This window comes from Typopeltis vanoorti, chromosome 22, assembly GCF_054136105.1.
Source record: "Typopeltis vanoorti isolate ZY-2024b chromosome 22, IOZ_Tvanoo_1.0, whole genome shotgun sequence".
NCBI lineage: Eukaryota > Metazoa > Arthropoda > Arachnida > Uropygi > Thelyphonidae > Typopeltis > Typopeltis vanoorti.
In genome coordinates this window covers 84,434,835-84,461,878 of record NC_143570.1, presented here as the reverse complement: position 1 = coordinate 84,461,878, position 27,044 = coordinate 84,434,835, and the positions used below count along the sequence as shown (strand labels likewise).

Genomic DNA, 27,044 nt, shown 5'->3' with positions numbered 1-27,044 from the left:
ATGCCACACTTTTAGAAAAGTGGAATCGAGAAAATGTGATGGTTATAGAAAGATAGGTATCGAAGGTAGGTTTCGAATATGGGTACATAAAAAAAAGTCACATTTTCTTGTAGAAGTTTGGATGATATTCAAATATCAATAATCAATTTAAGTAACTGATAATATCGGTTAATTGTTGATAATAAACAGAATCTCTTATTGATCTATCTTCATCATCATCATCGTTTATTTATAATTTTACAGTGTTATAAATAGGGAAACCAACCAAAACAAAAGTCTGTGTACACTAAGATAGGACTTGGACGTTGTTATGACGTGAAGGAAAACCAGGCTTCTCGGTCATATGCTAATTGACGGATCTCTGATGCGGAGAGTTTGGGGGGGGGGGAACTGGGAGAATATTGAGGGGGTGACACTTTGAACTCATTCCCAAATATCGTAATACTACTGCGAATTTTCCTCACAATTTCTGTAAGTGTTGCTAGTTGCGAGAGGAGTTTTTTTAAATAAAATTGATTATGAATTACGTCTATTACTATGAAATAGACTTCGCTAATGTCATCGACGATTTTACTAACAGAAAAACAAGAAAAATAACATTTTAGAATGTTGAAATTAAAGTTTTACTTCAAAAATAAACAGAGTGTTTTAATTTATTTCCTTATACGTCGTTTTGACTTTCTGTAGTATTGAGAGGGGCGGTAAACTCAGGGTCCGCTCCAGGCAGCAAAAGCTCTAGCTACACCACTGGTTACATGATTCGCGTTTCGAGACAGATATCGCATTTTTTAAAACGAGTCAACATTGGAACTGTTTTCCAACCCAGTCCACACATAAAAGAATTTTGTATGTTCGTCTAAAGACAACATTTTCCATTTGAAAACTCCTACTCCCTGCGGAAAACACACATCAGTCAAACTGGAAGAAGTTTTGAAATCCGTCAAAAAGAACATCTAAGTGATATATCATAGAAAGTGAAAGACACAACTGGCCTTACTTTACTCATTTTCTCAGAACGTCGTGAAACAAATGAGTCATCTGCCTCGATGCCTCACCTAGAAGGCAATCTGCTGTAAAGGGCATTTACGATCTGTGTTGCGATCACATGACACCTTAAACAAGAACTAGGGTGTCATATGACAATACATCTGGATGTCTCTTATACGATGTGCAACTTATCACACACCTCCATTAGGCCAGTAACCATCTACAAGCCTGGCACCACAATCAGCATTTTATGCTTGTGTCAAATGTGGCGTGTCGCTAATCCAGTATTATTAGAGTTTCGAACACAGTTGTTTAGGTGCCTTCCCCTACTGAGGGAGGGCACTCCACTCTATGACCCAACGTCTACACTGCCTGCATCACATAAGGCTAAAATGTTATCTTAACATGACATCGAATTATGGATGCAACGAGTGTTCTTCTTCTTCAATGTTTTGCTCTTGTAATATGATCTTCATTACGTGTTTATGTTTAAGGTCCATGCCAAGAGATTAAATGTTTATCACTTGGAAATGATTTACGAAAAGGATGAAACTATTTCCAACTGATGTTTGCCTTCACCTATTTTGGCTTCTTTATGTCTAAGCGGTTAATTTCGCCTCCCTCTTCATTATGCTAAGACGCTTTCATTAGGATGTTATTATAAAGGACATAACACAAACGAAGAAAAACTAAATGTAGTAAAATATAATTTTTCTACATTTAGTTTTCTTGAATAGAGGATAGATAATAATAATTATTAGAAAAGAGGGCCCCAGATGATGGAACACCAACGTTTTTTTTTTTTTTTTTGTTGTTGTTTGTTTGCTTTTCTTCACAGAACCGTGCCAGATATGAATCTAATTAAATAACTTGTGCATAAAGATTTTTTTTGGAATAGATTTTTCCAGTTTTTTTTTTTTTTTAAACAAGCCATTTGTTTAACCCTTAATCTACCCACGTGAGACAAGTTTACAATCATCCATGGGATGGGATTCTCACAAAGCGGTAGATGGCACAACCATATATTTAGGCATTCATTGAATGCACAAATACCAACTACAAATCTGAATTTAGATTTTGGGATAAGTTATTGCAGAAAAAAGAAATGTATTTTTTCATTAATTAACGATTTAATTTAGAGTATAATGACGTCTAATTATACTCTAAATTAATGAAACTGAAACGTGTTCTAAAATATAATACTGATTGGACATTTTATTCAATTTCTGCTTAACGAGCTACTTTCATTTCTAATACGGACCACAATGGAAACCAGATGGTTATTATCATCAATTTATCCAAGTTCAAGGAAGTGTAGTGTGGCCATTATGTGAGTAGAATGTGTTAGTTCACAACGCAAGAGTTCGAATTACAAGGCCAGTTGCAAATGACTCAGTCACAAGGTTCATGCATATCTACCAATCTCCTGGCTCGATAAGATATAATGAAAACGCAACCTGCACTTCACAGTCATGTGGCCAGTTTCACGTGCATGTATTATAAACAATACGTGTCGGGAAACATGTTGAAGTAGGTTTTTTTTTTTTTATCGTTCTAGAAAGCAGCATAAAATAAAACGCACATTCTTTTTTTAAATACTACCATTCATATTCCGATTTTCATGTAGATAAAAGTTGTTGGGTGAAAATATTATTATTATTATTATTATTCCTGATACCTCCAAGGAGTCCGAAGACTCATCGCGGGAGGACATCTTCAACTGTCTCTACACCTTACCTCTACTACGAATCAACGCCATCTACCGCCCACCTCCAACACCACCACAACTAGTAATTTTTGTCTGTAAATTGCGTGTGTTCTGAAGGGCCGATTTGTATGTATGCGGGATGAAAAACCCGAGTTTCCGGGTTTATATATAAAATTATAAAATTATAAAATATATAAAATTATTGCCAAATTACATAAAAGTTGACTTGTTTTAAATACAAGAACCAGGTAGAATCAGAATTTGAATTTATTTGAATACATATGTACCAGGGGCGTAGCTAGGGGAGGGCGTAGGGGGAGGTCCGCCCCGGGCGACACTTTGCGTTTAAGAAATCTTGCCATACTGTCTATAGAACAACGGAGTGATGAAATAGACTTCGGCAATGTCAGCGACGATTTTGCTAACGGAAAAGTAAGAAAAATAACATTTTAGAATGTCGAAATTAAAGTTTTACTTCAAAAATAAACAGAGTGTTTTAATTTATTTCCCTGTAAGTCGTTTGTAGTATTTTTGGTGTGTATTGAGAGAGGCGGAAAACTCAGGGATCACCCCAGGCGTCAAAAGCTCTAGCTACGGCACTGATATGTACGCTTTGTGTTTAGTTTTGTACTTTCTTGTTTATGTATCGCGTAAAAATTCAGAATAAAAAAAAACAAAAAGAACTTTAGATGATGTACTATTTGTTGTTTATGTAAATCTTTAGAGAAATTTTATTCTAAACCATTACATTTGCCAAATTGAAAAAAACTAAACGAATTTCAAAACGGAAACATCGTAAAATGAAACAAAAAACCCTTTCGTCTTAAGATATCATCGCCAAGTCCCATAAATAATGCAAGCAGCTCGTTTCAAACGAATCACTTCGGAGTATCTTTTCAACACGCTGGATTTCAATCGCAGACAAAGTTTCTTTCTCGGCCTGGAGAAAGCTAACAGCCACAAATTAACATTTCGTAATCTTTGTTCCCATCTGGGTTAAAATTAGCAGTGAGGTGTTAGCAGGATAACGCCAAAGAATGATCTTTAACCACCACAGGAAAAGAATAACCGGAAGTGCTTTAAGGAGAATACATCGGGGACGTTTATTTTCAGAGGGAACCATCTGCTGTAGTTTACGTTAGAATAATATTTGTACTCATTTCTTAATTTGCTTTATTAATTAAGTTCACACATAGGAAAATTGAACATTGGACACTTGGTTTGGTACTTCCGCCAGACTGTGTGTATATGTGTGTGTGTGGTGGTGGTGGTGGGGGGGGGGTAACCGTGGTTCCAGCTTATTTGTTGCAGTTTTGTGTTTCTTTTGCTTTTATTAAAAAAAAAAAAAAGCGTAATAACCTGACATAAAGTTAGGGTTGTTCGCTGTTCCTCTGTATAGCTCTCTCTCTCTCTCTCTCTCTCTGTTTGTGTATACATTTCTTCTACTTTCTTAGATAGGCTAAAATATGGAATCAGGCATGTAATATAAAGCATAACATATAGGTCTCCTGTACGCATGCAGGAAGCCTATATGTTATAACCCTCCAGAATGTATTGCGAAGAATGACTATTAAACATAAATCCAGTATTGCAGGATGAACAAATGTAAAGAGTAGAACTTAAAGAGCAATCAACAACAATAAAGAGTGTAATTTACTGAATGTGTTTTGTTCCTGAGCGCTCTTAAAGTGTGTGTGTATGTGGGAGGGGACGTTCCGAAGAGAATGTATACTAATTCATGTTAATTCTAATTGCCAATCAATTATCAGTGTTGCAATTACTACATTACCTCTACTGTCAGGATCCCCTTCATTTTCATATGCCTGGTACTGAAACAGCGTACAAACATGCTGATTTCTGTAGACTAATTACCACTTTGTCCCCCTCCCCTTCATTCTTAACTGGCCCAGAGATCAGAATCCTCAAAGGGTGTAAACATTTGGACTGACTCAAAACAGCAGTGTGTAGGGGTCATATTGTTAATGGTAGATTAGCTTGGGAGAGTTAGATACTGCAGTTGCATCAGTTCCTCGGAATGGAGGTCTCTCTCTCTCTCTCTCTCTCTCTCTCTCTAGGCATGGGTAACGTAATATTTCCTTGACAACAGATTCTACTTTTAGTAGCACAGTGGTAACATTAACATGAGGATCAACACCTACAAACTTCCAGTTTGAGTCGATCCTACACCCTTAAAAAAAATAAAATAAAATAACAACTGGGGAGAAAAAACGAGTATGCAAATGATCAGAGACATCCATAGAAACATGCAATTCATAATACTATTTTTTCTTATTTAGAGGCGTATAACGAATCCCGACATCTGGACCTAAAATTGTTTTTGACTAAATTCTGCTATGAAAATATAATTAAGGTTTCGATTGGATCATTTTATTTAGTAGTTCGACAAATTTTAGTAGGACTCTTAAATATCACATTTCACCCAATTCCATCTAACTAGAGGAAATAATAGCGTCATCACGCTTGTCAAGGATTTAGCCTAGCGTGGCCTGTTCCGGCCTTAGAAGTCATCGTTGAATCTTTTAAGAGGACGTCCTGGTTTTCTTTTCCCTAATGGCTTGTACTTTAAGGCTTGTTTTGGTAATCTTTCTGTTTTCATTCTTTGAACGTGTTCCATCCATTTATGTTTATATTTTTTAATTTTTTCTATTACTGATTCTTGGTTTCATTTGTTCATAATTTCTTCGTTTCTTTTGTGATCAAATAGGGTATACTTTGCGGTTTTTCTCATAAACTTCATTTCTGCTGTTATTAATCTTTGTTTGTCTTTTTTTTTTTTTTTTTTTTGTCCAGATTTCACTTCCATACAATAGGACTGGTAGGGCTAATGGATTGTATACTTTTAGCCTGGTTTGTTTTTGAACTAGGTTTGGTTTAAATATAGAGTTAATTACACCTGTGATTTTTAAATATTCTGATTTTTAAATATTTAGGTTTATGTTTAGGTTTTTTTATATTTTTAGGTTTAAGTTTAGGTTTTTTATATGTTTAGGGTTTTAGGAACTCATAGCATTATGTCTAATCGTTTTGCCTATAAAAACGATCTGACTAAACAAACATTCAAGTGATTGAACAAATTGTGGTGGGCATTCTTAAATATCTAACTTTGCCCTGTAAATTCGAATGAAAATTTGAGATGGCTACAGAACTTCTACCGAAAAATTCCAAATTTTAATGAAAGTTGTTCATTCAGAATAGATAAAAGTATGGAGAGAGATGGACAAAACAAATCTCAATAGAGGATTTTGAAAAGCTGAAATTGAAACGTTAGCGCACTACCCGCGTCAAGAGCTATTCATGTAACATATTACATGACTAGCTGTTAAAAATTACGCATCTATACCTACTTTTTTAGGAGATGATGGTAAACTATTAGACTGTTTTGCAGGGGCGAATTCTCCATGCTTGCTGCGCAAGCTCATTACTTGAGAAAGAAGTAATATTTATTTGTTAATAATTGCATGCATTTATAAGCATTCCATTTAGGATTTTATTTTTGTAGACAGAAGACGTCTTAAGCTTGCGCGGCAATAATTGAGCTTTGCGTTGTGTATCGAAGGCCGATGCTTGCTCGTCTAGTCAAAGCTACCTTGGCTTGCTCTGTTGTCGGAACACTGTAATTTTATTTCCGCTCTCTTCACGTCGTCTTAAACACAGGCCATACGCAGTCAACGTAGCTCTAGCCAGTGAGCTTCAGCCAGCCTTTAAAAGTGTGCGTGTTGCTTGGGAAAATTAAGTTAAAACCAACTTCTTATGACGATGTTATTGACCAGTTCATAAAGAAGAACCGTAGGGTAGAATTTGTATTCAAGTAGCTAAATTGAAAAAGATCGAATATCATTTGTAAAATAAATGTTGTGTTTGTATGATTAAATGTACATAAATTTCTAAATATATAGTTTAAAATGGTCGGTAATTCATTATTCCGCTAATCAGACTTCAATCACACCTCTCACTGCCTGAATGATAACAAGAGCAAGCGTGAATTTCAAGACCAGCATTCGCCCCTGTTTTGAGGAAATAATTACATAGGAGTTACTTCTTATTCTCAGATATATATTTGAAGATCTGTGAAATGAAACAGCGCTCTCATTAAAACCGAACTGATTGTAAATTAAAAACTCGTAAATACAGACTTTACATCGGAGGTTGCATTCTTAGTTAGTGTGAATGCTCGAGTTGGAGGTTTTTGTTCAATTTAGAAATCTGTAATTTTTGGGGAGGAAGGGAAATTTTAGTATTTTTATATTTAATGAATAAATAATGTCGTATGAGAAGTTTAGACTTCCAGATTGTTAGCGAGAAAAAAAAAACACAAAAAAAAAACACGTCCGTTTGATTACCAATTTTGTTTTAAATCAGAAGTGGATCACAGTGATATCACTAAAAAAAACCAAAGAGTATAATTTCGGAAAGTGCATATTTAAATCTCTAATGTCGATCGTCTGATAAGAAGCTTGTCTTCCAACCGTTTAAACTTATTTCGGGCATCTCAATGGAATGTCGTCAAAATAAATTGGCTTTATAGAAACCTCAATTAATGCTATGACAGAGCGGTAATAATGCGGGGTTGCCTATCTTGCAGAAGGAAACACCTTTTCATCCATCATCTTTTTTTTTTTTTTTTTATCACGAAGATTAAATCGTATTGGTCTGATTGGCTGAGCGGATAAATCCTCCGTTCTCCAGGATGTAGGAGCAAACTCCATTGTGGTACGGATGGTCGTAGTTGTCTTGGAGTAGAAAATGAATTCCATCGCACTGCACTGATACTATTGGATAATCCCTTCCAATGGCAAGCGATACTGTGGCAACACTTGAGAGAGAGAGAGAGAGAGAGAGAGAGAGAGAGAGAGAGAGAGAGAGAGAGAGAGAGAGAGAGAGAGAGAGAGAGAAACTGTTCAGGAAATGATTCTTTAAACGAATAGGGAAATGTTAAATCACCCGCTATTCCCCCATAATTTTTATTTCTTCAGTTCTCTTAAATTGGATATCCCAAATTAGCACTTCCGGTTGTCTGAAGCGCAGCATTAATAAAAGATTAGTTTAATCCACAGTCTAAGAAATTATCATTCTGGTAATTCATTGAGGGGCAAGTCTCTTGCCCATGGTGATCATAAGGGAACGAACTCAATGCAGTTCTTGAAACTGTGACTTATTTTAAAGCCTTTTTTCCCTTTTGTGGGATGCTTTTTAGAATAATATAAATACCTATTACGGTGCTTATGTTCAAAAATCCCTCCCCCTTTTTTTTTGTTTTTCATCTTATTTATGTTTGTGTGCTTGTTTGTTTGTTTCGCATGCATATGATAGATCGGCTTTACCAAGACGATTTTAAGGAAATTTGGTATTTAGGATCGTCGTCACTAAATTTAATCAACGATTTTAATATTGCTTTATACATCCTCTGTCCAAAAAGAAACCGAACTTTTCGAAAATAGAAGAAACTAGTGGCGCCACCTGTTGTATCTTTTTGTTGTCGAAAGCGGCAACCTTCATTAGTGTTGTGTCAACTGTTTATGACATTTGTTTCATTAGAAGCCGAGTTATATTGCCAAGAGTGACAGTGTGTTTTGACGTCACGATATTCATGCCGTACGCGACGAATTCTCGCTATCAATCGCTTCAAAACTTCGAGATAAAACTCACCATTGACCGTTTAGCCATTGGGAACGAATTCTTTGTGGATAATGTCCTTGGAATCGTAGAAACAAATTAGCATTGTCTTTACTTTTGACTTCTCCAAGCGACTTTTTTTCGGATGCCCCTCTTCTGGTGGTCTCCACTCAGCACTGTCGCGCTTTGTTTCGAGCTCATACTCAAAACACCAAGGTTCATCACCAGTGACGATCGTTTCAATGAAGTTTGAGTCCTTACGAGCGGGTTTAATGAGGTCCTTGCAGTGTTCGATACATTTTTTGGTGTCGGTCAACTTGTGGGGAACAAATCGCGAATTCAATTTACGAAGGCCCAAACTCGGTCAAAATGTTGTACACAGTTGATTTTGGAATCCCCAATTCATCTTCAATCAATCTCACGGACGATTTCGGGGTTTCTTTGATTAAATCACGCACTTTTTGGATGTTAACTTCACTCAGTCCAGTTTTTGGACGGCCCGGCTTTTCGTCGTCCTCAAGCGTCTCACGACCACTTTGAAATCGCTTAAACCACTCGTAGATTTTAGTACGGGATAAGCATTCACCAATGTTTTTGAAGCATTTGATGCGTTTCGGTAAAACTTTACCAAGTTTAACACAAAAATCAATCGCAGCTCTCTGTTTGAAACTCATTTTCCGACCGTTCGTCAAAACACACTGTCACTCTTGGCACTATAACTCGGCTTCTAATGAAACAAATGTCATAAACAGTTAACACAACACTAATGAAGGTTGCCGCTTTCGACAACAAAATGATACAACAGGTAGCTCAACTAGTTTCTTCTATTTTCGAAAAGTTCGGTTTCTTTTTGGACAGTGGGTGTACAGCTTTTAGTAGATAAATTATGTTTAGGGATATAATATTACACTAAACATCCAGACAGCTACGCGAACAACAGTTGAACAATGCATTACAACCTACTTGCGATTTAGTGTCTAAAACTGCGATTTATGAACCCACTTCCAATCCATTCTAGATTATAAATATGCCCATTTGTGGGCAGTCGAGGTTACGATGCATTGTAATCTCTATTCAAACCCACCACAGTATGTTTGTTAACAGGTATCTGCTTCAAGTTCTCTACTTATACAACAATCAGCTGAGTAAGGCTCAACTATGGATAGTATGAATATTTACTATGCAATTTGTATTACAGTTTTCGTTTCAAAGTGTTTTCTTTGATTCTCATATTTTAATTTCTGTTCTTCTTTATCGTCTAGTGTCTTAGACGATTTCTAAACGTCAACTGGACTGCTGACCTTTAGATTCAAAATATGAAGGTCAGTGTTTATTGCAATAATCAGTATAACCTTTGAATTCAAAGGACAGCACAGTCGCTACTCGAACAGTCATTGGATTCAAAATATTATGCACTTATATGACCCTCCCGGTATTTGCAACAAATAAAGGGATTTATATTTTGTCTCTTAAACGTGTCACGAATCTTAAAGTATTTCATACAGATATTTATGAAAATTTCTTCATCAATTCAAGAAAGACCAATAACACACCGAAGTTTCTAAATGGAAAACTAAATTATTATTATTATTATTATTATTATTATTATTATTATAAGACCTTCATGAAGTCAAAAAATACACCCAGATCATCATACCGTGCCTTCATGGGCGTCCGCAGAGGGGGAAAACGGGGCACTTCCCCCCGGGATCTACTCGTGAAAAATAAAAAACCCAAAAATTAAATAAAAATGTATTGATGTAATTATTTGTCTCCAAGCTTCCCCCCCCCCCGGAAAATTTTGCTTTGCCCTCCCCCTGAAAAATTTTCTCCGGACGCCCATGCGTGCCTTAAATACATTCACATTCTTTGCAAGACACTACATTATCAGGTAATGCATTGCAATCATTCACCACTTTTCTTGACACTCGACAAGGATGTTCATTCTCCAGCTGCATGGAGACTGAATGTCTATTGGACGGGGAGTTCAAAGTATTATTAAAATACCTTGATCGTGAAATTTTTACTTTACCAGTTACAAACATATATTATACTATAATTTAAACCATTCATGGGAGAAGAGAGAGAAAAAATATTAGGTATTAAGCAAGTTTCTTTGAAAGCGTAAAAGTGCGGAAAAAGGACATAAAAATGCATTTAGTAGAATTAGGAAATAAGCCAATCCACGCGATTAGCCTAGTGGCTATGCACTTCGCAACCATGTGCCGGGGAAAAGAGTGTCCTGGGCTCGATTTCCCTTCGCCCACGTGAGGAGCTTAAGGATCTTCTCAGACATAGCCAAGTTAGCCGGTCTCGAGCGTGGACAGCAGGGTGTTTCTTCGTTTATCTGGGGTTTTTCCTCCCGCAAGCAGGCAAACCGGCCCCATGAACACTCGTAGATACAGCCATGGAACATACCGGGAGGCATAGGGCTGGTTACCTTATCCTCTGGATGGGTACGACTTAGAACGGCTTAAGATAGCTCTGTAGCAGGCCAGTAGGCCTAACGCGTAGAAGGGATAAGAAGGAGGAAATAAGCCGATTAACGCTGCACTTCAAAAATTAAACTCCCTGCTTTACTTTCTCCCCTTTCATACAAAAGATTTGTACATACAAATGTGTATTTTTTATTTTCGACACTTTTGTCAAAGAGTTTTGGTTACATCGTTCGAGTTTTAACCGCTTAATGTTCCTTATAGTTTGGAAACGGCAGAATGGCAGAGATTTTTAATTTGTTAATACTGTATTATTTAGTTAGTTGCTACGGCCCAATCTCTAATAAGGAAAATGAGAGTGATTGCGAGTGGAGGGGCTCTTTTAAAAATAAACCATCCATCTTTCCTTGACTGCAAGTCCACTATTGGAAGCTTTGCAGACGACTTCACTTTGCGATCCTTCTTTCAGAAAGACACACACACACACACACACACACACACACACACACACACACACACACACACACACACACACACACACACACACACACACACACACACACACACACACACACACACACACACACACACAGGTACCTTAGACTTTTAAATATCCCTCTTTGTAGTATACTTTAGAGTGAATGATTTAGAATACGGGTGGTGAAATAGCAACGTACACGAATGTTCTAATAAGATCTTTCTGAAAATAAATTATCCTACGGAAATGAAAAACTCTTTTTAGAATTCGGTATGTAGTGTAGCACATTCTCTTCATCTGGAACATGCCACTCATCGCTCTCCTCCGTACGTAATTAAAGAGAAAAGGAGCTACTAAACATCAAACTGCAATAACAGTAGCAAAGCTAGTGCTGCCAAGGATAACACCGAGAGAGTAGGCTTTTAGTCTGCTGTTGGTAGCAGAAACATTAATTTAAGTGGACCAAGTCACTTCAGGGCTCAATTGGTTCGATAAAAAAAAAGCGGTGCTCAATTCTTTGTTTGGTATATCTCTATTAGTTGCATGATGACTCCATACTACATAATTTTTTATAAAATAAGACATAATTTATTATTTTAGGTACGATTTCAAAAAATATAAAAAGAATTGGCAAAATATTTAGTGCAGGTGTCCAAGTTAGCTGATTATATCCACTAAAACTGCCCTTTTGAGATGAACCAGTCAAACTACCGCAACATCTCAATGCTACAAATAACATTGAGCTAAAATATGGCTGAAAGCACAGTCATGGAGTGGTTCGGGGAAAGAAAAGATCCCTAAAGAACAGTTATTTATTCCAAAGGATATAAAGTTGTTGAAACAGTTTATGCCAATTGATCCAACGATATTCAAACCTGGAGCTAAGAAAAAATTGCAAACGTTTCTGTAGTATATGGGAAAAGATAATCAGGGGGATGAATTGCAGAAGTAGCATACTATTTAAATAATACGAACTCTGCTCAGTAATCGAAGGATTATATTCTATTAGGGTATTTTAAGTTCAGTTACGTCCATGGCGTAGAGAGGGTTTTATGAACTTAGGGGTAAAGGCAAGTCTCCATTCACGCACATCATATGGTGTAACATTCTGAACAAACATGCATGAAACTGATAAGAATTTGTCTATGAAATGATCATAGTACGGAAGATGGTGAACAACTTCTCTCTCTCCTCTTCTATCAATGCCTAATTACCTTATTGGGAAACCACATAACAACCAAAGTACTCTGGTATAGCAGAAAGGTATTTTGTGCTCAAAAACACAATATCGATAAGCTTGTCTTTTTTAAAATAGATTTTACCGACAAATGAAGCCTTTGTTGCATTTACTAAATAGCGTTATTCTGAAAGGCTTCTATCAATGGCGCGAGAACCTAGAAATACTATAAAACTTTGACTAATAGCTGAAGAGCCGATCTGTCAAAGTGCAATGTCTATGAAATACTCATACATAAGTGTCGATTGGATTGCTGTCTTAAGACAGCAATCCAATCGACACTTTGAACTGTTTAAGATTTGATTACTTTGAACTGTTTAAGACAGTTAGCATATCACTTGTACATATTGGGCATAGTAGAGGGTCCGCAGTATCGAAAGAAATAGGAGAGATCGAAATATTATTATGAATGATCAGCTACCGGTTTCCTAAAGTATTAAAGTTCGTAAGGTAGATCAGAGCACGCACACACCCATGTAACTGGATGTACATTTCTGTGCATAAAGATATCACTATGAGTTTGAGTAAATGATGCAATTCATGCCATTGCCACTCTAAAGTCTCTAATACAATTAAGTATTAGAAGAGTCCAGTTTATTAGGAAAATAAGGGTCCCTTTGAGCCTGCGCATATCACAGTAAGCTTTCTGATAACAGTCCTAGTTAGGAAAGATTTAGAAGAAACATTTTCCTAGTACAATCGATATTTTTAAGTATAAAAATAAGGTATAAAAGAAACAAGGAAGTGAAATAAATGAATATTTTACTGCATATCGGGAGGATATAAATACTTAAAAAAGAAATAAACTGTAAGAAAATTAATGGAGAGGAAAATATCGATTAAAAGAGGGAACTAAAATAAAACAAAAAATTTTGTCGATTAAAATAAAAATAATGAAAAATATCATAAATAACCTAAGAAAACAAATAACGAATTGGGAGCATGCGCTTTGTCACCATTATTAATGGTATTACAAACAATAATATCAGTATTTCTGTGAATCCGAATTGAAGTTTAATGAATTAATCTTTCTTGCATTATTATGTTACTTTGAACTGTTCTCATCGATTTATTCACTAAAACAAAGGAACTTTTACAGTAATCAGTAGGTTACGAAACATTCGAAGAAATTTAAATGATTATATTGGCTGAAAAAATTATAAATGCTTTAGATAAAATCTTAGTGAAGATAATTTGAGCAGTTCCTCCCCCACCTGGGGAGGGGTAATGATTTCACATGTTCTATCAGTTTCATTTTGATTATATGTCGAACGTAATATTATCTTGTTGAATGGTGTTTTTAAATTCATATTTAGAGTATTTTTATTACAAATTTAGCGATGTCCTAGACAAACTAACAAATTACATCTTCATGAGAAAAATCGCCTTTCAGAAAAGTCAAACTCAACGCAGATCTTATAATCGCTGGAGTGTTTCTGTCATTGCCAGATGTTCCGAACATTCCCACAGAAAGTTGTATCTTTTGACCTTTACACCATAAGCAGAAGTTTTATTTCTAGCTTTGAAGATTACGTGGTTCTCTGCTACAACTTAAGATCAGCCTCTTTTTCTTTAAAGTACTCAAATTGCTTTAGGTACCTTAGGTACGTTTTGCAAAATACGACAGCAGCACCTTTAAGAGTCATTTTGTCAGTCTGTACAGACAAAAATTTGTCCAGATATTTTAATATGTGGACCAATGTTTCTAGGGATTTGCACTGCAGTGAGGACTATTTGCAAGGGAACAAAGGCACAAAATGTGTCGAAATTTTAAATTCAAATAAAGTTGCTCTGAAAGGCTGAAATTTAATATAAAGGAATTTATAATAATATTCACTAGGTGGTCATGTGATTAAAAAACAATTGCCATATTTTTATTCGTGAGCAGTGGCATGAGAGATGAAACAGGCCACTCGGCCTAAAATCCACGATAAAAATAATAAGAAATGAAGTTTTGGTTTCAACCGAACTATTTACAGTCGCAAACTGCAGGCAAAACAAAATTATGTCTGTAATACATCAGCTTAAAACTGGTTTAAAGTTAATCAAATGCCTTATAACTTTCGACACTACGTAAACAAATATTAAAGTTCACTCTGTGTTGTATTTTTTTTTTTTTTCTTTCTGCTGGACGCACTTCTCTGCACTAGTTTTGGGTTCATTAACACATCGATGACTTTTTGCCCTTCATAATTCAATTTTAACGACAGAAATGAAAATAAATAAATAATTAAATATTTAATGTATAAAATGAAATACATTGTTCAAGTAGAATTCTTCTATCTTTAACTTTATTGGAAAGTGGTTGGCAACTGGTCTCCAGCTCTCGTCATAATCGGTTGTGGTCGTTCAAAATTAAGGTTGGGTGCAACTAAGGCTATGAGACCAGCGTATTATATATGCAAACAGCGTGTTCTTCTAGCCGGTTTACATGTTTTTCGGAATAAAGCAGTTTCTAGGAGGAATAACCCTTCCACCTCCATACGAGACAGGTTAACTCACTTTCGGATAAAAAAAAAACATTATACAGGCTCCTTGTGTCAGAATTGGTGCCGAGTTCATTTCTATCTACGATTTATAAACGGACTAGTGACAACTATCATCTCGTGTTCGTAATCCTAATTGGCATTACCCTTTAAAATAGTGCGAGTCCTGTGGTCGATTTTTATGAGGTTTTGGGATTAAAATGTAGAGTTTCAGTGAGGAACAAAAAGCTCAATTTTCTGCAGTCAAAATCAACTAACTCAGACATTGCTGAAATCATCGATGAATTTTTGTTGATTTCGGCTATATAATTCCACGGTTACGTAGCCAAAACCATAACGTGTAGAGGCGCAAAGATAATAATTCAAAAACTTGTGCTGAAATAAAATACTGCAGTAATTCAATCTAGCTTGATAGACATCCGTTTATTATATAAAATATTATTTAGAGCTATAAAGCGCTGTTTGATTTGTTAATAATAACTATATTTGTTTGATAATTTTTATGAGGCACACATACAATATTAGAGTTATTACTAGAAAACCGGTTCGCTGAAAAACATTCATTCTAGATAATACAGCATTTTCAAGCAAGAATTTTGGCATTTAAATGCGCATATTTATTAAAAATTAATATGAAGCAGTAAATATATTCTTAATGACAGATTTGGGTCTAAAAATGTTTAGGGTGAATAAGTTCGATATGATCTACCTGCTTAGCTCCGAATACAGCAGTCATGTAACAACTCTTGTCATGCGCACAACAGTATTTCTGAAGCAATTGCATCCACACTATCTGTATCTTTTAACTCCTGTGTGATTACTTTTGATGTGAACAACCTTTATCTCTTACGTCATTAACAGGAAAAAAGAATATTATATATATATATATATATATATTTTATATATATTTTTTTGAATTGTTATCTTGAACCTATTAATTAGAATTTTTACTCATGCGCACAATGAGTGCAAACTGCTTTCTTAGGTTAAGTAACTATCAACAATTTGGCTTGGAAAATATGTTATTTAAATAAAATTATTTTTATTTACCAAAACTAAGCTGCTTGTTCCAAATATAGTGGTAAATACAGGGAACAAAGTGTCGCCATTATGATCAATTCTCCACCGCTGGCAGAGCTAGGCTAGCGACATCATAATAACAGATAATCACGCTTATTATAATGTAATCATCTAAATAGGCACTTCCTGTATTAAAAAAGGTCCTGCTTAATCACGAAGGGGGAAAATGTGCTATTGTCCTTTGTATGAAAAGTCTTTCACAGCTTTCCTTGCAACACAGAGCAATAATTCTATGAACTCGTGGCTTGAATCCATGTGGCAACTTGAAGCTTATCTTTTAAGGAGTTTTGACACTCGTTTTCCGTGCTTCTATCTCTTGGAAGCCAACAAAAATTACTTTCTCATGTGGTAAGCACGAAGAAGATAAATTATTCATGTGAACTTAGCAATAAAATAGTGAAATGAAGAAAGTAATTGAGTCGAATGCTGTTTTCGACTTGTTACATAAGAAATTGCCACCAATAGCACACAGTTATTATACAAGACAAAGACCTATTCAAATAGGAGAAATATGACTTTTTTATGATCGCTGGAAACCTTTTGTATATTTATTAATATTTGTTATTAAAATACCAGCCTGGTTGCCGAGTGGTTAGCGTATCCGCTCTCTCGCCTAAAGGCTGCGTGGGCATGGATGTTTGTGGAAGTGGTAGGCGGAGGCGAGTCATTGGACTCCCTGGAGGTGTTACGTCATAATAATAATAATAATTTAACCCGCAATACTACATTAGGATGAGCTACAATAAAAGCACGCATTGATGCCATTACTTATATACAAAAAGAAAGTGTTATTTTAATTATGTATATTATATTGTATCTATGTGTAGAACTTATGAAACAATTCGATATTCCCTCCTCGCTCCTCATTAATGAACTGTGGATTCCTTCCTCTGTCAGCCAATCCCTGATTTTGATTTTTCGCCTCCATCTGATGTTGTGTGTGTGTGTGCGCGCGTCTAGTAAAACAGAATAAATGTTTTAAAAGCAAGCAAAGAGAAAACGAATATGTTCATTAGGAGTTTAGTCATCTTTGCGGCAACTGCATATGCATAGCAATTAAATCTGGTATATCAATGGACCCAGTTTTCAACAACCAAGATTCATTTCCCCCACAAGAGCAACAGCTAATGAATTCCCTATTCACCATCAAACTTCAAACCCCCAACAGCTTCTTTTCCTCTGCTTCCATTCTTTTTATCTTTATTCTATGGAACATGCTATTTCTCTAAGATTAGAAATTCCACTGTTCAAGAAGCATCAATAAGCTACTCCTACTCCTAAATGGGACGAAAAGCTGATGAGTTTGAAGCGAATCACGCACAAAGTTGACCAGCTGGTGCTCTTTTTTTATAGGTTTAAAGGAAAGTGAATGAGGATGACATTTGTTGTTGAAATGGGCATCCAAGAATGTACCTTGTTAAAGCATAAGGCAGAAACAAGTTGCTTCTGTGACAGTGTCTGGAGTAATCATATGTGAAGGGGATTATTAATAAGCCGAATTGCCCTACCGAACGCTATGGACTTTAGCTACTGCACCGAGGTGCTTAGCCCAACGTGTCTTCTTGTGTAGCTCAGTCCTGTACTTAGATTGATTAATCCTTTTCCATTTCAACTAAAATTTTCAACCAAAAGAGGATACAGGGGATATATCCCTCCACCAACTATTGAAAAATATAAAACTAGTTACTATAGATATTCTAGAAATTTTGTATGCTGCACATTCTTGCCTGTCATGCTTTCCTTTATATTGATAGAAAGCATTTGGATAAATTATTTGTTCCATGAGAGTGTTGTGGAGTAAAAACCCGATTTCACTTTAAGTTTTGCTATATGTATTATTATTGTTTTAACTTTATAATTAATATACCATGTTCACACTTACATATGACTGACATTTATTTCTTATTGCAGGATTTAAGAGGATTCTACTGGCGGCATCCTCCGAAGTATTCGAAAAATCTATTTTAAAATGGATATTAACTTATCCCAACAATCAGTGGCAAATCTGAGTAGAGAGTTTGCAAATTTTCCAAATTTACAGGAAACTTTAATCCAGATAGGTCCACAACTGAGAGAAATTAGCCACACTCAACCCCACATTAATTCTACCAAAAGTGTACTTTACAGTGATGACACCGAACATTATTATGGATTTCCAATAGTGTTTATGCTATCGGTCACTATGGTTGTTTTCATGACGCTTTCTGTAACTGGTAATACTATGGTAATTCTGACAATCACAAGGCACAAAGGAATGCGCACAAGGACTAATAGATTTCTTGTGAATTTGGCAGTGGCCGATGTGTTGGTTGCTATCTTCAATATGCCTTTTTCGTTGACCACCATACTTTATGGACGATGGGTATTTGGGGATGTTTTCTGCAAGTTCAACGGCTTTTGCATGCCATTCTTTTTTATTGTTTCTATCCACACACTTATGTACATCAGTATCCATAAGTATATTTCCATCACGCGGCCTTTTAGCCAGACTATGACTTCTAGGAAGATCATGCTGATGATTTCAGCAACGTGGTTATGGGCTGCGATATGCAGTGTCGGTCCTTTATTGGGTTGGAATAGCTACGTTTACAAAAAAGGAACATCGCAGTGTGGTCCCACCATTCCAGATGATATCCTTAAGCTCTCCCACTCTCTCACGATCACAATTTCAAATTATATCATCCCACTGAGCGTGATGTTGTTTTGCTACTCTTGCATCTTCAGAGAGATCAACGAACATATGATAAGACTGAGGGAAACTTCTAATGTGGATTTGAAAAGATCTCTTGATGAGCAGAAGAGAGTGTCCTGGACTTTGGTTTTGGTACTCACTTGCTTTCTGTTGTGCTGGACGCCTTTCATTGTGTATTCTTCCACCTTAGCATTCACAATGGATAAGAGTATCATGCCCCTTGTCGTAAATCCATTGGTGAGTAAGTTGAATATATATTAATATAAACATAACAGGTAGAATAAAGCCGAATAAAAAAGCAAAAACATTTACTTATCATTATGAATATCATATGTCTTCTCTGTTTCGATGTGTTTACTGAAATTTATTTACTAAATATATCATTTTTTAATTTATACTCAACCTATGCAGAACATTTGAGAAAACTGCCTCTGTGATAGAAGGTTCCATTTTTTTAAATCGGCATTTGCATAAACTGACTTAGTTAATTACAAACAATATAAAATATATTTATTAAATATATAATTAAATTTAATTAACATAATATTTAATATAAAATATGGATATGCTTTTGTTCAACGAAAGCTCGTTAGCAAAATGTTTTGTTTAAAAAAACTGCACAATTTTCTATGAAAAAAACACGTTGTTTATAATTATCAATGTTCTCTGCATTTATAATTGATTCATGAAATACAATTTGATGAGCAAAAATATTCTGATATGCAGACATCAGAATAGTCGCAGCTTATCAGTTTGATAAAAAAAAATATCGATTTTCACTTCACGTGCAATAATAGACAATTCAAGTGAAGTTGGGAGGACAAAATATTTGGAGTTGACTCTGATATTAAGCACGTATTTTTTTTTATAATTGGAGAGAAAATGTTTTTAATTCTTCAATTCGAAAAGGAAGAAATAATGTGAAGAATGAACGTTATACAACAAATAATTTAACCACAAAAGATTACACTCAAGAAGCATTATTCGGTTTTTACTGGATCATCCTTCATTTATTTTTATTTTTTAAAACAAACCACTCCCCACCAATTACTGGTCTAACTTATGAAAGTATTTTTCCGCATTCTGCAGTTGTTGCTTCCATATGTTGAGTATCTATGCTGAGGACATCAGGTGTGTAGCAATGAATGAGCTTAGACAGATAAATATCAGTAATCTGAAGCAGGCTGATAATACAAGTACTCCTTTGTAATGACAAAGAATAACTAAACGAATCCTTAACAGAATTAATGAGATCAGTAAGAACAGAAGACTTCAACTCAATCCTAGCAAGACAAAGATTATGGTTCTCAAAGGAAATACAAACAGGGAAGCTCCTGAGAAACAAGTGTACCTTAATGGAGAAAGAATTGAGGAAGTCAGCAAGTTTGAGCACCTAAGATCAGTTATTAATGTAAAGAAATGCTGTTCAGAAGACATCAAAAGATTAGGAATGGCTAAAACAACCGTGAGAGACGTCTAAAATCTGGGAGGATGGATCTATACCACAGGAAAAAAGTTGAGGATGCTGGTTGTAGCTGCTTTTCCAACAGTGATCTGCAGATGAGACTTGGAACCTAAAGAAGCCTGATAAGAAAAGGATAGTCACTTTGAGATGTGGTGTTACAGACAGCAGTTGAGGACACCATATAAAGGAATATTGATAGAAGAAAGTTGAAGTACTTTGGACACATTAAAAGGATGGAAGGAGAACTCAGGACACTAACAGAAGCTAAAGTTTCTGGAAAAGGAAGGGGTAGACTGTTAATTAGATGGATAGATGGTATGTCTGGAGGGACTGATCTTCAGAGAGTTGAAGCCTCCAGAAAGACATATAACAGGACCACCTGACGAGGACTGGTGTGCTACATCACCGAAGAACGGAGTGACTATACGGCATGAGTAAATGGATGGATTTCTCAGGCGATAGCGTTACTACCCTGATCCATCTTTAGTCAACTTATGGTATCAATATGTGACAACTTGATAACCTTTCGTGGACTGAACTCACATAGCAACCTTCTCTAAGGACTTTTCTTTCCTCAGAGCGGGGCAGAGCTACTCTTTCTTAGTCGTAATGCTTTTGACATCAGTAGGTAACTGGGTTCCACCTCGCACCATCCCAAAATCAAGTTCAATTCCACAGCATGCTAGCTGAAAAACAATATTCTTAATCTTCATTAATATTTATTTGATACAATCGTGTATCTGATGAGGAATTAAAAGTCTGCATTTCTTCCAATAGGGACGACCATTAGAGACCTCTTATCTATAAACTCAGTCGGCATTCTTTTGGCCCTGAGTCTTTTGGAAATCAGTAGACAACCGATCTCTGGCTCTCCTTATCGCCAGTTTGCATTTCCACAACGTGCTATTAAACAATTATGCTAACTCATCACCAACAGTTACTGGAAAACGAATATGATCCTCTTCAAAAATCTTCCTGTTGGTGAGTTTGGAAATGACCAACAAACATGCTTCGCTAGCGGGGAGTTGTGTTTGCACTCAAGCGGACCTTAAGTCATAGACATTACCACGAGTTACGTAAGATGCATCCTATTTTTAGCTTACACTGGTAATTGCTCGCTTTCAGAGTTCACGTATATGAACACGATTAAGAAATCTATGAATTGGTAAAATCTATGAAGACTGTATAAGAAAAATTTGAAGAATGGATATTCTTAGACCCCATCACCCTCCTACTGTCACACTCCCCCCCCCCCCAAAAAAAAAACATTACATAATTTATGAACCATCCATCAGAAAATATTTAGCAGCTCTAAAAGGCCATAACATGGACTCCCGAAATATCTCCATTTATAGTAGAAATGTTTCTTTGCTAAGCGTATTTTTTTTAATATCACACACACACACACACACACACACACACGCGCGCGCGCACTTAGTCAGAAAATAATTAGGTGTATTCACTATCGGGTGAAGCCGGTTTTATTGTAATTCCGTAGCACATGTAACTACAAAGGCATTTTCTCGCCAATAATGCAATACAAAGTGTAGCTACATTTTAACTGTAACAAGCACGACCACAGTAATTTCCCAAGAGTAATGGTAGATGACCCATACAGGGTGGAGAAAACCTTCATGGCTGACATAATTTCATGAAACGCGAATAAAAGAGACCCGAACCAAATACCCTGGAGAATATTATCATTTATTTCGTTACAGCAGTCGTAAAGGTGTCACGTTACTTGCTCGAATTACTAAGGGAGTCACATTGTTATGAGGGAGGTAAAGAGAAAGGAAGTATATGATGACGGATAAAAACATTTCGAATTTCTTGATTCAACATTTGGAACATTCAGGCAAAGGAAGTGTGACTTCCTACCTATACCTTGAATGTTTCCAACATCAATGGAGTAACGATTACAATGATTAAGGTTCCATATAAAGGAATATCAGCAAGTCTAGAAGTCCTTGTGCTCTGGACATCAACAGCTGTGGTGTTGCTTTAGCATTAATTAGATCTTTAATTTTAAAATTTACTAAACTCTGAAAACTAATTTATACCAATATACGTTCCACAGTTCAAAATAAAGAATATGAATAAACGAAATTTTGAAATATAGATTTGTTGACAATTTTCCTACTAAAAATATTCCCTCCAACTTAGTCTGCTATTTGTCAGGACTGAAATATGATCAAATATTATCTTTTGGTGAGGCACATCGTTTTGCTTTTCTGAGAGTTCTTCTTGATACTGTATTTATGTTGACTGCTGTACTAGTGATGTCAGCTTTTTTTCTCGGAAAGTCAGGGTTGCAACATCGACGATTTATCGCCGACAATGGTGAGTTTTTTGAGTATATCGGTGAGGAGGCGACGAATGCAACATCATTTTCTAATTGCCCCCGAATATATTAAAATTGCCCCACGTTGGGAAACACTGGCTTAAGTGAACATGACAGCTTAGATTATCTCTGCTAATTTAAGGTGCTATGACGTGCTAACATAAGCTAACACATATCAGGTTAGTATAGTCACTTAAACTTAATCTAGCACATTTAGAAAAATGCTAACGATGTCGACTTTGTTTCTAATATCTTCATTTTTTATATGGTTTCAGCTGTAGCATTTCTCATTCAACTCTTAGATTCATAACTTAAAACCGATCTGAGCACTGAGTACATAGCTTGTTTATGTAGTGTCTAACTTCCATCCTATTCCATAGAAATTTATTCTGTTTCGTTCCCATATACCAGCTTTGCTTATTCTCTCGTCTATTTCGATGTTAATTTGCTATCTTCACGGAAAATTGTGCCAAAATAGCTGAAATATTTTACTTATTGTACAGACTCTTCATTCAGAATGCAGCTGAAGTTTTGTATGTTCTTTGCCCTTTTTCATAGTTTTGGTCTTTTTCATTGCGGATTTTTATGTCGAACTTGTTGCAACAATTAATTATTCAGTTTAATTAAGGCATTCTACATACTTGTAATGGATTTATTTAAAAATATATTATCTGCATAAAGTAATCACCTCAGTTTAACGTCTCCAATTCTTCTTTCTGTAACTTCAAATTGTTGACTTACACCTTAAAATATACGGGCTCCTTTACACATACTATTATAGCATTTTGAATATTATTTAATAAATTAAGGGGATATTAAATCCCACATTGTTTTAAAACCAATACGAAACTCAAAGATTGGAATCAGAGAGATATCCTTAATTTATTAAATAATGTTTATATCGCCGAAATGAAGCCTGTTGGCTCTTTATATTTAAGTAACTTAATGGTTGCACCTGGTTGACAACTCGTTTAGCAAAGTATATTAGTTCTTTTCGCTATACCCTTTGGTATCTATTTGGTCTAGCTACTCACTGATGAAGCCTCAAAAAAAGGCTGAAACCGGTTTGGGTAGTGACCTCCCACCATAATGTAATAACAGCATATATTTCCTAGGAAATGTGTTTTTTTTTACATTATGGAAAATACCAAGAGTAACGATCAGAACTTTCCCCGCCTTTGCAACGAGTTGCCCGAGATTGTACTACGTACTTGGACTACTTGCATTAGCTCACGCTATTATTCGCCGATACTTTTATAGTTTACTATATTCGGCATGAAACTCTCTGATTCCAATCTTTGAGTTTCGTATTCGATTTTAAAACAATGTGGGATTTAATATCCCCTTAATTTATTAAATAATGTTTATATCGCCGAAACGAAGCCTATTGGCTCTTTATATTTAAGCATTTTGAATATTTTTCTCTGTCATATGCCTTTACTAGATCTACAAATCTTAAATACAGATTGTTGTATTCCCGAAATTTCTGAATTATTTATCTTAAAGTGAAATTTCATCATGACAACTCGTATTTGGTCTGAACCCAGCGTGGTTTGCTCCACGTTTTTCTACTACAATTTGTAGATTTTTTTAAAGATATATCTTTAAAGTTCTAGATATATCTTGTACACAGTAATACAGTTTTATTTTATTTTTTTTTCAAATGAAACAAAATTTAACTGTACCAAAAACTTCAGTACAGTTCGAGTTATTTGAGAGGCCTACGCTTTGTAGGTTAACCCAGATGATGATTGTTTAGTGAGAAACAACGTACGTGACAGTGTTTGTTTGGGTATGTCTTTTCCGTACAATTCTGTTTTTTGCTTTTTACAGGTGCAAGTGACGTGTAAACTAAAGACCAGAAATAGCAACCAAGATATTTACCAAATGGCCTGCTCAGGAAGCCAAGCAGCCAATGGAAATGTTAACATTGAAAAGAAAAACCAGTGTAGCTTTCGGGTATTCTGAGATAAAACAGCCAAAATTCTTTGGTCCGATGCTAAAAGATATATGTATTACTGCAGTCTTCGTTATCATCATCATTATAGGACCTCTATACCCTTCGCAATTCCCATTCTGGGAAGTTTATACTTGATTTTCCCTATGCCTCTTGCCATACAGTTTTCCATATTGTTTGACATCACACAATGGAATTAGTTAACACACGTATTGCGTTTGAAATATATAAATCATTACTAAAGGATTTTTTCAATATACGTGAAGCCCATTAATTAGAAAAGCTTCGCCTCAACCTATCCATAAAATGAACATTGCATAATGTGGATATGAATTAGCTATCTGCTTCTGCAACTCGACAATGAATTGGGGAATGAGTATACTAAAAATCGTATATCTAATTCACGGGCCTTAACTCATATATCCATGCTAATTACTATGTAAAATTTATACAATAATTCGGGGCATTCTCTCATTTCGGAGAGATAAGAGAATGTACCGGATTCTTGTATAAATTCAACTTGTAGATGAATGATATCAACTTCACATTATATGCCATACTCCGTGCATCTAAATTCTATTTTTAAGTAACTTTTGGAAGTCCTTGGTTACTCCAGAAATGAAAAGTGATCTGTATTTTTTAGTTCAGGCTGCTGTCTTGCATATTTTCTTAAAATACCATGCTTAAAATACAAAGCATTGAGAGTAAATGCTATATCATTTACTCTCAATGCTTTGTTGGCGTCCCAATTAATTAGCAATAGTTCTAGTACTTGCAGTTTAGCTTTTCCATAGCGCAGTTGTGTGTGTGTGTGGGGGGGGGAGATAAACGTGACATGGATTGGAAACTTTAACTTTCTAATTTATCAGGCAGGTGTTCCGAATCTCATCCAACCCGACCTGAAGAAGGTTTGTTTTTCCCAAACTTCCGATCAATTGGATTTTGCTGTTTGGCATTATCTGATGCAACTAAGGCTATGTTGGAAGCGTATTAAATGTCTGTTATTTATGCATGCTCTCTGATATGCCTGCTTTACGAGACGAAACCCCCGATTTAGATGCAGTGGAGGTGGCATGTACCTCCCCGGGAGGGAGATACATGCTACCTCCACTGAATGCGACAGGCTTATTCACCTTCCGTTGAGAAACTTTTACCCTCCCTATTAGCATAGTTATTTCATTATTTTTGCCCATATAATGTGACGCCTGCTATTGCAACTCTTCGCTATACCTTGCTCTTTAATAAGAAAGATATTTCTACACATTTCTACACATGCAGGATTATTGTATTCAGAAGTAATACAGAAGTATTTCATATTTCTCGAATAACTAACTTAAAACGAAGTATAATTTAATCCTCAAGCTGCTTATAATTTAAAAAAAAAATATTAAATGAACGGAGTACATCAGCGTTAAAATCCATATCACAGCACAGTCTCTCTGTCCAACCATTACAGCTCAGTCTTGGTGAGTGGTGATCCCAGCAGATGGAGCGTCTGTCGCATGTTTACCTTCTCTTTCTTATTATAGATTCGTGTTGTGACTGATCGATGTCAATATTTATACAAGTTTGCAATTTCGATTACATCTAGATCGCAAATCCAATTTCGTTGCAATATTGATTAATCAAAAAAGTACTCATATACACAAGACATTTAATTCAGGATTATATAAATGGGAAGATAATGAAACCTCCACTAATACTTGAACCAATGGAAAAGTCATTTTTTCATGTAGATCCTTATTATGAATTATTATAGCCTTATGGAAGTTCATACATAGGTTGAACAGATGCTGTGGAAACGGAATGATGTGAGCTTAAATTAAGTAAAAAAGGAGAAACGATGAGGGGAAAGAACAGAACATAAGTTCATATTCTAACTACGGAATTTAAATAAAACACAGCTGAGTGGATAGCATATCCACTCTCCAATCAACGGGCTGTGAGATCGAATTTCACTGTGGGCAGATGTTTGTAAATATTTTTACAAACATTTTTGGAGAAGGGCAGATGAATGTCACCGAGAACTGTTAAACCATCACCACCCGGCTAGACAGAAGCATGAAGTTGCTTGAAAAAGTGGCATGTTCAGTTCTAGAGAAGGGTGTCTTGATTGTGTAACCATTAGTCTATCCACTCTATTAAACTAGTGTAATATAGCTTTACAACTTTTCACGAGTGTGACTGACAAAAACAGAGAATATATAAATAACAGGAACATAAATGAGAAACTAGTCAAGAAATTGGAATGGACAAAGTAAATACCTTAAAACTTTGAGAGAATTTAATCATTACTGTCTCTCTACAGCCACCTAAATACTGCATAACACACCGTTTAGATCATTTCACCTACCGTCCACCAATATGCTACATAATCCATCATCCATACAGTATGTCATTAACTGCCGACTAATTGTATTCAATTAGTGAGCAGTGGAATGCTGTAAAGGCGAAGATAACAATTCTTGATGTTTTGGATAGCTACTTTTGTCAGCTTAATGAATTCCAGATTTTAGAACCCTCCATGAAGCAATCAACATTGTG

The 27,044-nt window shown here is 35.7% G+C and overlaps 1 protein-coding gene across 1 annotated transcript in view; it reads left to right on the top strand.

Moving 5' to 3' along the window:
* LOC150094530 (melanopsin-like) overlaps positions 1-27,044 on the top strand; it is a 55,640-nt gene that overhangs the window by 12,269 nt on the left and 16,327 nt on the right. The window contains exon 2 of the mRNA XM_090412229.1: positions 17,957-18,974. Coding sequence (XP_090268355.1) covers positions 18,015-18,974 — 960 coding nt within the window. The 5' untranslated portion in view covers positions 17,957-18,014. The remainder of the gene's footprint in view (positions 1-17,956; positions 18,975-27,044) is intronic.